The sequence below is a fragment of the Micrasema longulum genome, unplaced genomic scaffold (genome assembly GCF_059751315.1).
Source record: "Micrasema longulum isolate JH-2025_06_02 unplaced genomic scaffold, ASM5975131v1 h1tg000333l, whole genome shotgun sequence".
NCBI classification, from domain to species: domain Eukaryota; kingdom Metazoa; phylum Arthropoda; class Insecta; order Trichoptera; family Brachycentridae; genus Micrasema; species Micrasema longulum.
In genome coordinates this window covers 362,601-377,279 of record NW_028277537.1, presented here as the reverse complement: position 1 = coordinate 377,279, position 14,679 = coordinate 362,601, and the positions used below count along the sequence as shown (strand labels likewise).

The 14,679-nt window shown below is 33.4% G+C and overlaps 1 protein-coding gene across 2 annotated transcripts in view; it reads left to right on the top strand.

Moving 5' to 3' along the window:
- Positions 1-13,964, top strand: part of LOC148282396 (SUN domain-containing ossification factor) — an 89,639-nt gene extending 75,675 nt beyond the window's left edge. Inside the window, exons 1-3 of one of the 2 annotated variants that reach the window (XM_088225142.1) lie at positions 3,948-4,426; positions 7,612-9,862; positions 10,357-13,964. In XM_088225142.1, coding sequence (XP_088081268.1) covers positions 4,338-4,426; positions 7,612-9,862; positions 10,357-11,553 — 3,537 coding nt within the window. In that variant the 5' untranslated portion in view covers positions 3,948-4,337 and the 3' untranslated portion in view covers positions 11,554-13,964. Of the gene's footprint in view, positions 1-3,947; positions 4,427-7,611; positions 9,863-10,356 lie in introns of those variants that run through there. The other variant, XM_088225141.1, reaches the window with a different exon arrangement.
- The last annotated feature ends 715 nt before the right edge of the window (positions 13,965-14,679 follow it).

The window sequence follows — 14,679 nt, the reverse complement described above, 5'->3', positions numbered from 1 at the left end:
CGTAATTGAAAAATAATGTGTTGTATATTTTCACACTTTACTTGGATATTTTAAACATTTTTAATGCATATTTGCAAGCATATTTCAGCCTGTCTAATGTCTAAGTCTCTTAAAAAGTGCCTAGATTCGATTATTGTAATGGTATCTACACAGGTCTACCAATTAACAAAATGACTCGCCTACAGTCTGTATTAAATGCTGCAGCGATACTTATTTTCGGAATCTCTAAGTTCAGTCATATCATTCCTCTAATTCGGGAATTACACTGGCTACGTTTCCCACAGAGGGTGGAATACAAACTCTGTTGGCTTATGTATAAATCACTGCACAACTCTGCTCCGGAATATCCAAGGGAACTATGCATTCCAGATGAACTAGCTGACAGGCGTCTTACGCTTAGATCAGCCACGTCTAAAGCTAGGGTTTCCTAGGACAGCGGTGCCCGTATTTTAACGGCCGTAGTGAACGGTGATGCAGTGGACAGCCATCGTAAAAGTGATTAGAGAGTGGTTTCCTAGGAAAACGGTGTTAAATGGTGTTGATAACACCGTTTTCCTAGAAAACCACACTCTAGTCACCTCTACGATGGCTGTCCACTGCATCATCGTTCACTACGGCCGTTAAAATACGGGCACCGCTGTCCTAGGAAACCCTAGCTTTAGGCGAGAGAAAAAGTTATTGTACCTCTATGCAAACAGCGCACTTAATTCAGCGAACGCACATTTGCGGTCGCGGGCCCTACGGCATGGAATGCTCTCCCAGCAGAGGTGCGAGGCTGTGAAAGTGAAGTGATGTTTCGGAAAAAACTTTAAATCCACTTGTTCTCTAAATCATTTGAATAAATCCGTAGCATGTGATAACTAAATAAATTGTTTTAATTGAATTACAAATTTAAAAGCTTCAATTAAAACTATTTATCTATAGAATCACTATCGCCCCTGAGGTATTATATTACAAAAATGGCGCTATAAAAGTTATCCTTAATGATATTAATAACTTAGGTATATATTTCTACGCCGAAATAAAACATATGTTTTATTGAAAAAACAGTTCGTAAGGTTTTGCAAAAAAAAAAATGCTTTGAAAATACGTAATAATTCTGACTATTGATTTGATTGTTATTTTGCTGGACCGATTCCAAGGCGAGGTCAGGTGCAGCTTGTGTGTGAAGTTATTTGCTATTCATCCCCATACGGATGTGACCTCTTACGCCAGTAGTGTGCATCGCTGCTCCCGTCGGTTGCGGAAGCCAAAATCCGCTCGATATTGTGCCGAACGAGTTTTGTGCTCCAATTTGCATAACTGGTCGTGTAACTTGCACTATTTCGGGTGCCCCGACACATATGTTCATAATTATTATACGAGTACCTAATTTTACACGGTCAATTATCACTATTACCGCAATACAAGCGGATACGGATACTTTGACCTGAGACAATTTCGTATTCTGTTGCTATGCAATACCAATTGTATTCGTTATAATTTTAAAACTTTATAAATAACTTGTCATTTTATTATTCCACTAGAAGGCATATAGGCGATGCCTAGAAAATTCGGCCATATATATTTGTTTTACCATTCTTTCGTCATCCACTCCGTTGCAAATGCTAAAGTAAAATATAAAAGCAAAAAAATACTCTTTTTAAAAAATAATGCAACTCCCATATAAAAAAGAACAAAAAATAAACTTCGTTGCAAAACCCAAATTAAAGCAACAAATTTAATGTTTGTTATTCCAAACTGAATTATTTGAAGTAAAATTAATTCGCATAAAAAATCGCGAAGTTATTGTTTTATACATAAATTTTATTGTTATTTGTTCTTAGATTATTCTGAGTTATAAAAGAACGCTCTTACCAGTCGATAAAACGGTTATTTGATGGAATATTCTAGACTAGTACACTACTGGCGTGGCTCAATGTTATTAGATAAAATTATACAATAAATTGCAAAATAATAACAATCCGTTACGCAATGGCGCTACTTTTGTGAATGAGTAAATTCAATGTTTTATTTATTTATTAATAGACTATCAAACTAAACCAAAATTTAATAAAATATATTATTATGTATCGTATTATCAGCGCTGTGATTTTTTAAAGTTTTGTAATATTTAAATTACTCCGCCAGTGACGTCGCAAGTTTTAATCGGTGAGTTCTGCTAATTGGTGAGTTGGCTTTCCGGAAATCGGAAATCTATCACAACACTCTATCATTGGTTGATTCGGAAGAACTTGTGACGCATTCAAAGTAGTTCTTTTTTTTTTTACTTCATTTTCGAGATTCTTCTCCGTACGAATAAATTCTCTATTTTTTACCCCGCGTAAGAAAACATTTTTTATATCAAATTTCCCGTAGCACTGAACGTCCTTATTGTTTACAACGTCATCATTCTATTATATAAACATAACAAGTTGTGATTGTTATACCAATGTCATATGTTGTTTATTGTTTGTGAACCATAATAAATAAAAAATAATAATAAAAATCGTCATCATCATCAAACCCTTACCCACACCTGGAGAGGTGCATTGGAAAAGTACTTTCGATAATAATGTTTTATAGTAACTTTGTTTGTGGGAAAATAAATAAAATAATAATTATTTTTTTATAAATAACCACCACCGTTTATATCTTCCTACAAAAAATATATCTACTAAGTGCGCCCAGCGCCCGGCCCGTTCTCATTTAACGATGGAACTAGCCGATTACATCAGCTTATTTCTCCATACAAAAGTACATTATATTTTACATCTTCAACCCAGTCGTTTTCGTCGCAGTTTATAAGTACTTACAGATTACAAATATTATCTGAAGAATTTCTATTTGGAAATTAGTATTTCGAACATTATTTCCGAAGGACTATTTTTCTTTGATATGATACCGTTGGCATATTCTGTATCACATAGGACATGTGGCGTGTTATTATTATTCGTTTTAAAAGCGCATTATTCGTTTTAAAAGGAATCGGCCAGTGCTCAATGTTGACATTTCAATCATAATTGAAATATCTATCATTGTGGTAATTTTTAATAAACTTTTCTACAAGTGTTGTATTAAAATAGTGTAGAATAAAGCTACGTATAGTATATCGCGAAGTTAATAACAATTGTTGTATGAGTTGATATTCACAGAACCACAGAAAAAATAGCCATTTATAATTATGTACCTATGTGTAGATACAAATTAATGATAATTTTTTGTTGATTACCTATAAAAAAAAATCACCGCTCGCCACTGATAAATAGATATGATTTCTCAATGTAAAATAAAATAGTATTTATTTTACACCGCGTACCTATCTACCGATTAAAAGAAAAAGTTTAGTTTCTTTATTTTCAGGTCGTTGTATTATATTTTTGAGAGATAAATAAAATAACTTTGTTTTATGAACCATTTTATTTATCGACCTAACCGACTGGTTTCGGCAACAACACGCTGCCCTCTTCAGGGTTATTTAATAACACGTTGTATTTTAACTAATACATATTTTTAATTTATTAAAGATCTACAAATAGTGCAATAGTAGTTACCATTCAATAATCCTTTATCTTCACGTCATCAGTGAATAGGAGTAACGAATTAAATTACGTGGTACAACCTTATAGGCTTTCAGAAAACATTTTCACGTAAGCAGCGAAAAAATAAGCCACCCTGTAAAAATATCTCAATCAGCGCGTTAAACTTTTCGCTAACAAAGTCATTAAAACGGGAAATTTTAGCCATGTGCCAACTTTCTTTACCCGGCACTAATACTTGATAAAGTACACGTACGTATTTTCAGAACGAGTCTTCAAAAGGGGGTATTCATTTACTATGTGTTACTAAAATTAGAAAACAAATGAATTTTATCTTTTGCGTTTACGGTCACATTTTACCGGACGATTTTCCTTCTCTGGTGAATTTAAATTACGGTCAATGTTGACCGTCAGTCGTCACCTCGTTTCGTCATCATTTTCATTAGTGCGCCAGCTCTCGCGGCGCGTGGTCGTGTCGGCGGAAGTAGTTTTCTTTGAATTTCCGCGCGTTTCCGCGTAACTAAACCCGGCAAATGTGTAAAATTTAATTGCGATACACATATATTAATTTAATAATGCATTTGTACTCTTTAAAGTAGATCCCACTAGATCGTTCAAATGAGATGATTATAAATTATTTTCAAATGGTGCCTCGCGATGTTTTCGACAGGAATAAATGTACCGCGATTAAGACTTTTCGAACTTTTGTAAACAGATAAGTGTAAAATCAAAAATGAAGAGTTCAGACAGTGATACCAAGTTGTTGTGAATTAGTTTAGAAAATTATGTACTTTACTCTCGAGGTTGCGGTGTACTAAGATGTTGGGTAGACTGTACCAAGTGATATTATGTTTTTTACTGGCGATGCAACCTGCATCTAGAAGCCTCTCTACAGACCTGTACTTTAGGTAAGAAATACATAAAACAGAAATGTAAAAAAACCATAGTTACTGCGAAATGTATGTTGGCATTATTCCGTTAATGGGTTTATTAATCGCTAAACGAAAGTGAACCGAGAGAAAATACATTTTCAGTCGTTTTCAATGAACATTGAAAAGTAGTATAAAATACAATTTACATATTATGGACGCTATAAAAAAAAAGTTACTAAGCGACATGTTGCGACTTTACAGAAGAGCCAATTAATTTATTATTTTTTATTTCCTATATTAATCATTTTATATTCAAAAGATTTTCTTCCGCCAGATTTTGATTTCTCTTTTGAAATGTTGTTTGTTATCAGTCAATTTAATTTTACGTGGAAGCATATCAAACAATTTGGCAGAAAAATAATCCTTACACCTTTGTCTAAATGCTGTGATAAAGGGAGGAATATTGACTTTAATATTGTTATTTGTTGTCCTTGTTTTTGTTATATATTCATGTCCCTGAGCATGGGGATGACAATGTCCGTCTCCAAATCTGTCTAGAAAAGTGATTTTAACGTATATAAGTCATATCTCAGGCGCATCAAAGGCTTTAACAATTTCTGTATCCTTTTGGTACCTTGAGAATAACTTTTATTATGCCTTTTTGTACTTAAATAATTTGTTTATGATGTGTTGCTACTGCGGATCTCCATCCTTTTAGTCCATAATATTCTAAATGAGATCGGCAAAGTGCGTAGTATATTTTTTTCTTGTGATGTTTCTAATGGTCTTAAGAAATACATTACCTTTATGAGTTTATTAGCCGTGTTATTAATATGAATGTAGGAATCACACCAAAATAATACACAGTTATGCGATTTTTTAATAATAAAAAAAAACTCAGCTTTTCTGTAAAGTTGCTACATGGTTGCTACGTGGTAACATTTTCCTTACCAGCGTCGATATATTTTTGAATTATTTGTTAATTTAACTAGGTTGTGGTCCTGTAATAAGTGTCACGAATTCACTTGATTCCCTTTTTTTTTTGCATAAAGAACTTTCAGAAAATGGCCTTTAAGTCTATTTTATATTTGGGTAAATATTACAAATATATATATTTTTTTTAAATAATGTAATCTCATTCATAATTTTTTATGAATTTCTAATAGTTCATTGGTAATTTGTTCATTATCTAATAGGTGTACAAATAGTAAAAAAACAGGGTAATGTAATTTGGTGTTTTTGTTTTCACTAATTTTTATATAGATGCATAATGTGTACCAAAATAATATGAGTGTTAAAAATACAATTAAATCCTTCTATGGTCAATTAGAGAGGAATAAATTCATGTCTCTGAGGGAAACTCTTGCTTTTTCAATATAACATTGGGAATTTCTTGATATCTGTAGTCATAATTCAATTTAATTCAACTCATTTATTTTAAATATAACATATACATTACAAAAATATACTCAATACGTACATATTATAAAAAAGAAAAAAAATACACGAAAGAGACTCGTGTCAAAGTAGTAGAAGAATCCTGCTCCGGAAAACTCCTTCAGATGCATGGAACAGATCAATATCCAGAGCGATAGCCCTTCCAACAGGCATAACCATAGGCAGGTTGGTCCTTAGGTAATTATCAGGAACATACAAACCAATGCTTATCATAATTTCAGAATTATCGACCACACCGCGCAACAATAAATAAAAATGTGTAGTCAAATACACATTCCTTCCAGTCTTTAAACTGTTGTAGCCAAGCATACCCTGGAGAAACTCGGTCGGGTAAAGCCAAGGATAATACCCGCACTCTCTCATGTAGAGATATCTCAGAAACTTCTTTTGAATTATCTCTATCATAAGAGAGTACTTCAGTTCACGTGGCCCCTAAATCATCGAGCCACTCTCGAGTCTACTTCGCACCAAGGAGTTGTAAAGAGTTCTCAGTACGCGGGTATTTTCGAAAACCCTGGCAGTACGCAGGACAAATCCTAACATCTTCAATGCATTACCACTGATTGTCTCTATGTGTTCATGAAATGTCAGAGTGCTCACAAATCTAACGCCCAGATCCTGACAGAATGACGGGTTATTAATTATTGTTAAGGCATCAGTGATGCACTTACAATTATCCTGTAAACAATAGATAAACGATGTTTTGAGTATGTCCAAATCTTTGTAGACAGGCTGGATTTTTTACTCGCTAGGGAGTTATTAGGATCTAAATCTATTGCAACAGAGAGGGAAAACATTTTTGAGAAAGGAATATGGAATTCTTAACTAGCGAGTGAAATCCAGCCTGTCAACAAACATTGTTTATGGTGGGTTGCACATGGATCGATAAGTGGATCAAGCCAAATAGGTAAAATGTGTGTATTTAAATTTATTTCAACAGAGAGGGAAAAAGTTTTCGAGAAGAAATTTGGAAGTCTAGGCATTTACAGGGCTTATGACCTGTCATAAGCCCTGTAAATGCCTAGACTTCCAAATTTCTTCTCGAAAACTTTTTCCCTCTCTGTTGAAATAAATTTAAATATGAACAACTCCCTAGGGAGGAAATCCAGCCAGTCTGCAAGCATTTGGACATAATCAAACATTGTTAAAATGTGTGTAGTTTAAATGGTCTATTATGTTAATGATAATTAGGTTAATTGGATTAATTTCGTTTTTTTTATTGTTATTATTATGTAAACTTTGTTAAATAGCTAATTTATGACCTGTCATAAGCCCTGTAAATGCCTAGACTTCCAAATTTCTTCTCGAAAACTTTTTCCCTCTCTGTTGAAATAAATTTAAATATGAACAACTCCCTAGGGAGGAAATCCAGCCAGTCTGCAAGCATTTGGACATAATCAAACATTGTTAAAATGTGTGTAGTTTAAATGGTCTATTATGTTAATGATAATTAGGTTAATTGGATTAATTTCGTTTTTTTTATTGTTATTATTATGTAAACTTTGTTAAATAGCTAATTTAAGGCATGTTTCACATTTTGTAAAATGTTTCCCCCGGCACGGGACACCCCAGTGAGGGAACATTATACTGTTTTAAAAAAAGAATACAAACAATGTAAAAGTATAAATAAATAAAAATTCTCTGATTTCCATGATGAGGTTCTCCTCCTATTTATCATATTATGGTGATAGTAATTCAATCAGTCACTGCGTACCCAGTAAGCGTAACATTTTCAAAATTATTTATTACCACTTTTTTTCCAGATTGGCTGAAACAGCACACCCCGTCCTCGTAACTCTGGTAGACACCGCAGCAGCGGAACTCACCAACACCCTCGTAGGACAGCTAGAGTTGGACAAAGGCAACTTCACCGACACGGAACCTGACTACAACAGTACTCCCGTTACCTCGGAGCTTCCTTCGGAGCTATACAACTCAACGGATGAAGTGTTACAAGCAAGAATTGTAACAGAATCTCAAGATAATCTCAAACCGCAGTATGTTGTTAAGGTGGTTCCAAAACAAAAAGATGATGAAAAAACAATAGAAAAGTTAAAAGATATTACAAATGTTACAGATGATAGTGTTGTGTCTGTGAAAAGTGACAATTCAACATCCGAACAAGAATCCGTCAAGAAAATAGATGACGCACCCAAATCTAATGAAGTGCAAGAAGAAATTCCTTCCTTCGCCGAGTGGGCGCAAAAACAATTGGAAGAAGCGGAGAAGAATAAGGAAAGTGGGGTGAATGATTCTTCCCAAACCACCCTCGGTACTGTTTCCACCAATGCGAACACGAAGGTCAGATCAAAAAACTATGCCTCTCCTGATTGTGGAGCCAAAATTGTCGCTGCCAATCCCGAGTCCGGATCTTCTAGCTTCGTCCTATCTCCTAGTAGAGACGAGTACATGCTCAACACATGTAACAGTAGGATATGGTTTGTAGTAGAACTTTGCGAGGCCATACAAGCTAAGAAAGTGGATTTGGCTAATTTTGAATTATTTTCATCGACTCCTAAGAATTTTTCAGTTTATGTAAGTGACAGATTTCCCACTAGAGACTGGGCTAGTGTAGGCCAATTCATCGCCAAAGATGAAAGAGATATTCAGACATTTAATTTACACCCGCACCTCTTTGGAAAATTTATCAAATTTGAGTTACATTCGTACTATGGGTCTGAACATTACTGTCCCATTTCTTTATTCCGAGTTTACGGAACTTCAGAATTTGAGGTTTTCGAAACGGAAAACTCGCCACATTCCCAATCCAATCTGGCTGCGGATGATGAGGATGACGATGATATATTAGAAGATGTACCGGATAAAGAAAATCAAGAACTTTCGAGAAATCTTTTCGGTTCTGCTAGAGACGCTGTCATGTCCATAATGAAGAAAGCAGCCCAAGTATTAGTAAAGGGTAGTGATTCTAAGAATTCATCAGACAATATACACACAATACCGATCAACAACAAGAAATGCAAAACACCGAGTCACATTATTGTCTGTGATAACTGTAGCAATACTATGTTCACCGATGTTTATGATTTGATGAGCTGCGAAAATAACGTACTGAATAATTTAATAGAAGCCCCACTTATTCATAATACTCTATGTAATACCGAAATATGTCAACAGTATGGGCTTGATTTTAAGAGTAAAAGAACTTCATCCCTGAAGACTGAAATCGCAAGTTACATTTCGGCTTTATTGATGCCAAGTTATGTAGCGGCATTGTGCAATATGCTCGCAATAGTTGAGAAGAAAGTTGTACTTAACACGAGTTATGAGACTGATCTAAATGTGACAACTAATCTGACAATAGATAAGAAAGTTCAGAAAGTAGCAGAGTCTGGAATGATCAATGAATTGTTGCTAGGTCCCTTTTCCCAATGTGCCGAAAATGCGGATCATCCATCTTGTCAGAATAAAGTGAAAGAAAATTTAAAGCCCGACATAGTGGCATCCATTACAAGTTCTGTACCCTCAGATTTGGAAAATGGCATAGTTACAGATATAAAACCAACAAAGACATTACAAAATGACATAGATCCTTTAGAACCGAGTATTTTAACTGCTAAACCGGGTTCTGAAAATACTGTAACTAATACTCATCAGAATGATAGACAGTATGTTGAAAGGCAAGACATTGAAGCTAGTATGGTAAATACAGTTGAACCAAAAGAAACCGAAACACTCACCAAAGATGAATCTGACAAGATTCCTGTTATTGATTCAGATAGCACAGTTGACACAAAACTCGAAGATACTCCAGAGTTCAGTTCAATAATTACTCCGCATGAAATAAATAATGATATCGATAATATAGAAGGTGTAGAAGATGGTCATATAAAACTATCTACTCAAGATCAAATTTCACTGGACAAACTCCTCTCAGAGTTGGAAAGGGTCCACACGGATCCCGCCACACCTTCCCCGCACAATAATGCTGCTCCCGCATTCACTCATCAGGGACAGAAGGAATCTGTGTTTCTACGACTGTCAAATAGGATAAAGGTAAATTACCAATCATTGCTTCGATGACTTGACTTATTTTTTAATGACTTTACCTATTATTGTTTGTTGTACTGAACACAAAATATCTGTATATATGTCATTCATGTATAAACGGACTAAGTCCATTTCAATTTTACAATAAATAATAGCGGCAATGATCATTCTTGCATTTTACTAAATTTTGGAAGGTTATGATGTAAAATTTATATTAAATAAGATAAAAGTAAGCGTATTTCAATAAAATAATGCATTTTAAAAACTTCAAACTTCTAGCAAAATATCGTGTACATTTTCTTCTTCTTCTTTCTTAGCAATATCTCGCCCCACTGGTCTTTTGTTTTCCCACTGTCTCCATTTTGTAATAATAAAACATAATTTTCGACATTTTGTAACACATACATATTTCAATATATTAAAGAAACTTTTATTTTCAATTCACAATTACCGTTTATTGTTTTAAACCAATTCAAATTGATTATTCTTTAAAATTCCAGGCTTTGGAAAGAAACATGTCCCTTTCTGGTCAATACCTCGAGGAGCTCAGTAGACGGTACAAGAAGCAGATGGAAGAAATGCAGAGGACTTTTGAAAAAACTTTAGTGGCCATGAGTGAGGAGAGTAAGAAAGCGGAAGAACGAGAACACAAAAGTGCTGAAGAAATGATTTTCCTTCAACAGCAAATGGTGCAACTTTCTACATCAGTCAATTTGTTACTTGCCGATAGAGATAGTTTTCTGGGAAGTGTATCTATGTTTAAAGTTTTAATGTTTCAAATACTGATAACAATACTTGTTATGTACTTTTTAAAAAGGTATAATGCGGATAAAAAAGGTGAAACTGAAAAAAAAACAAGTTCACCCCAAAAAAATACGAGACAAGACAATCCCATAACCAGGAGAAAATCTACAGAGGAAATATCAGTTACTAGTCTTACGGGAGAACCAAAAGTACCTAAGAAAAGACGACCATCCGAGGAAGCATTAACAATAACAAGAAATACAGAAATGCGAGATTCTTCTAATTTACTGAAAAATGAAAAGAAGAAACGGAAAAGAAAGTCTCCCATATTTCAGCGGAGTTATTCTATCGCTAGTGCTTCACGAACACTACTTGCGGACGGGCAAAATAGAGTTCCTAAAAAAGAAGAGGATATTTGGTCGGGGCGTGATATGAATGTAGCTACTCTAGAAATACCTTTCGTTTTAGAGGAGGCCGACTTCATATCTCCGGAATTAGACCCCGTAGACTTCAGTAGGATGGGTGAAATAAAAGTGCCAAATAACTTGAACGGAATAACACCTAAAAAGGAATTCCCCAAAACTAACGGATCAATATTCGGGAAGAAAACACCAGACAGAGAACACTCTGAAAAAGTTCGCAGATTAAGTTCTCCGGCTTTTTTTAGAGCCGCTCTCAATCGACAGAGCTCTAAAAGTATAACATCGGACATCTCGACGAGGGAGGAATCTCCCATCGGAAAAATGACCCCTAGGAAGTTAGAAATAGCAAATAGAGAAGTAAAATCAGAGGAACGAAGAATCAGAGCGGGTACCGAGTCTCCACAGCTCAGTATGTGGTCCAGTATCGGTGACGTGTCCGAAGCGAGTACTTCCACGCAACCAGAGCCGGTCGGGAAGAAAAAGAGATCCAAAGGGAGGTCGTTTAAAAACATTTTCAAAAAAGTTTTTTAGAATAGTTATGTGACTGACTCCGGTGAATATTAGCTGTATGAAATTATTCCATCGCAAACTCCCGTACTTTAAATCATCACATTTCAATATCAGTTTTCTACACCACTGTGTTGTTTGGATCAATCTGGATTCAGTTAAATTATGACCTAGTCATCGATGTTATTATAGCGATATTAGGTTAAATCAGGAACATGTTCATTAATATTGTTAATCGTATACTATAGTAGTCGATTGGAAAATAAGACATTCGATTAGACCGAGGGGGAAAAAAGATCACGAGGAAAACAATGGAAATCAAAATAAAACTAGTGAATATTTAATATTGCCTAATTTTAATTAGATAGTGAGGTACAGAGTTACCAGTTTTTAGTTTTAAACCACTAGCAGTAAATAATGTAAAAATATCACCAATTCCATTAATCGGAAATTCAAATCATGATTATTATTATTTGTACTCTACAGTAATGGAGGCCATTTAAAATCTGGTTATTATTAAGCTCTTTGTGCACGGGATTTCAATTGTTGATTATTTTTACAAAAATGTATTTTAAATTATATGTTTTCCAAGTAAAATAAATATGTTAAAGCTAAAAGACTGTATGTGTATTTACTTACTTTGGAAAACATTTTCACATTCTTGATGCACTGGAAATTCAGCGTAGGATCACTTTGATACATGTTTTGTGTATACATAATGTATATTGCATGATCCAACAAAAACTTCATTTTAAATGTTAATTTCTACAGTAAAATCATTTTGTATAATATGGCACTTCAGCTCTCTTTTTTTATTTCTAGTAATCACTAGTATCATAAACAAATAAGTTTACTAATGACATATTATATACTTGAATAAAGGGTACATAATTACAGCAATTACATGGTATTTCCCTGTAAATTCCATTTCGTGACAATTTTTTCATTTAATCTTATAAGATAAAACAGTATAGAGGCCTCCATTTTGTATATTTTAAGTCCACATTACGTATCGGAGTGGATTGCTTTTATATCTGTACATTATTTATTAACCCATTTTATCTTACTTAGAATAATATACGTGTTAGTATTAGCTATTTTAACAGAAAATGTATGATTTCTGCAGAGTACTTTGCCAAATTACTAGGATTTTTAAAAATATGTTCCTATTTGATAATTTATAATTTAAGCAGTTAAGTGTGTACTATAAATATTACTGATTTGTCAAATATTCATAAGATGGTATGTTTCATAAAAAAATAGCATTACTAATGTTCAACATTGATATTGAAAATGATTAAGCTGAATAATTGACTGTCATATTCCTAAAGTTATCATAGATAATTCTTTATTTCTATCTTCTCATTGTGTCGTGTTTCATTTCCTGAAAAGTGAAATGGTATTTATTATGCTTTTTCTACTCTATGAGTAAATGATTTAATTTAATTTAAATTGTTTTACTTCACGTTGTGTGTAAAATATTGTCGGTGTGTGTTATAATGTATGTATGCCTTTACACACTATTTGCAAATAAAAATTTGTGAACATTTACTAAAAAAAAAAAAAATAGAAAAACTTATTTCAAATTGATTTTACACTTTATTTTATAGGTATATTTTATACCGCATAATATGTAAATAAATCTGTAAATTATAAATACAAGGATTTACAGATCATTACAAAATATCATTGACCATTGAAGAGTGATTTTTCAAAGTGGCTTAAGTCAAAAAAGATCATTTAGAGAATAACAGTTATTTGTGTATTGTCAGTTTTTATCAGATCAGCAACATTCTTATTAAAATAAAGATTTTTGAGAGGATTTCGAGAAATTATCTGATATTTTAAAGCCTTATAGTATTGGATTTAGTGGGCAATTTTTTTGCTGGTTATGGAGCTTTTAGTTGTGAAGTTGTTATGATTTATTTTTTTGCAATTCAATTCAATGGCAAATACTTATTTTGTTTTATTTTATTATTGCATGTAATTACTTTAATTTTTTGCCAATAAACACCGTATTTCGGCACTGAACCTGATTATACTGGCATTCTTACTTTAAAATTTATAAATTTTGACCAAGGACTCTGAAGAATTGCTCTTCAGTTTTATTTATTCTTTTTGCAATTTAACTTTGACGAGTGTGTATAATAATATGAAAATTCTTATTACCGAGTTTAGTAATCTGCAAGTCTCAGTGTGTTATAATAACTCACAACGCATTAATGTTTAGTCAGTACTGTAATTGTTATTCATCAATGTAAGTGTTAATTGTTGTTGACTCGTATATGTAAGTGTATAGCCTTAGAAACCCCACTGTACATCTCCCTTTAGCTTGTATTATGAAACCTTACTCAATGTGTTGAGGAGGCTGTGACATGTTGTCTAATAGTCATTGTATATGTTATATAATTCACAATATATTTTTGATCATACAATTGGTGTTTATTATTTCTACCTGCATCCACACTAATCCAAATCTCAGTACAGAAAATGTGTAAAAGGTTGATTAAGAACCAAAATTGACTACAGCATATTTCTGTAAATACATAGCTGAAATAAAGATAGTGTTCTATTATGCAGTTACATAAATTAAATGGCTTATTCCAACATTTCAATTCCTTTATTTTAATGTTGAAATCCCGGGTTCAATTGACGACTGGATTGTATACGAGTATTTTTAGTTTTTTGTTCATAATCATAAAGTAAAATCCCATTAGGTACATCCTTAAAATCTAAATTTTGAGGCCATTTTCAACCAGCTGTAAATAACTATGCATGAAAATAGTAATAAAATTGTAGTAGACCGGGATTATAGCCTCAGATTTCTAATCCAAGAGTGCGCAAAACTATAGCGCTCACAGGCACCCACAATTTATGCAGTTATCATTATTGATGCGCAATCAGTCAGCGCAATATTTACAAACTTATGTTTGTAAATATTGCGCTGACACACCTATGCACCAGGTGTAATGCAAAAGGAATGGCCCACGCTCAGACGCTAGTCTTTGTGGGCATTTTTTCCAATTTATGTTATAGCTTAATTTTATATATATAGCTTATTTTAAAAGAATTTTAATTACAAAGTGTATTTTTGTAATTAAAATTCTATGTAAATATATGTATGGAAAAAAAATGTTATAATAGTTAGTT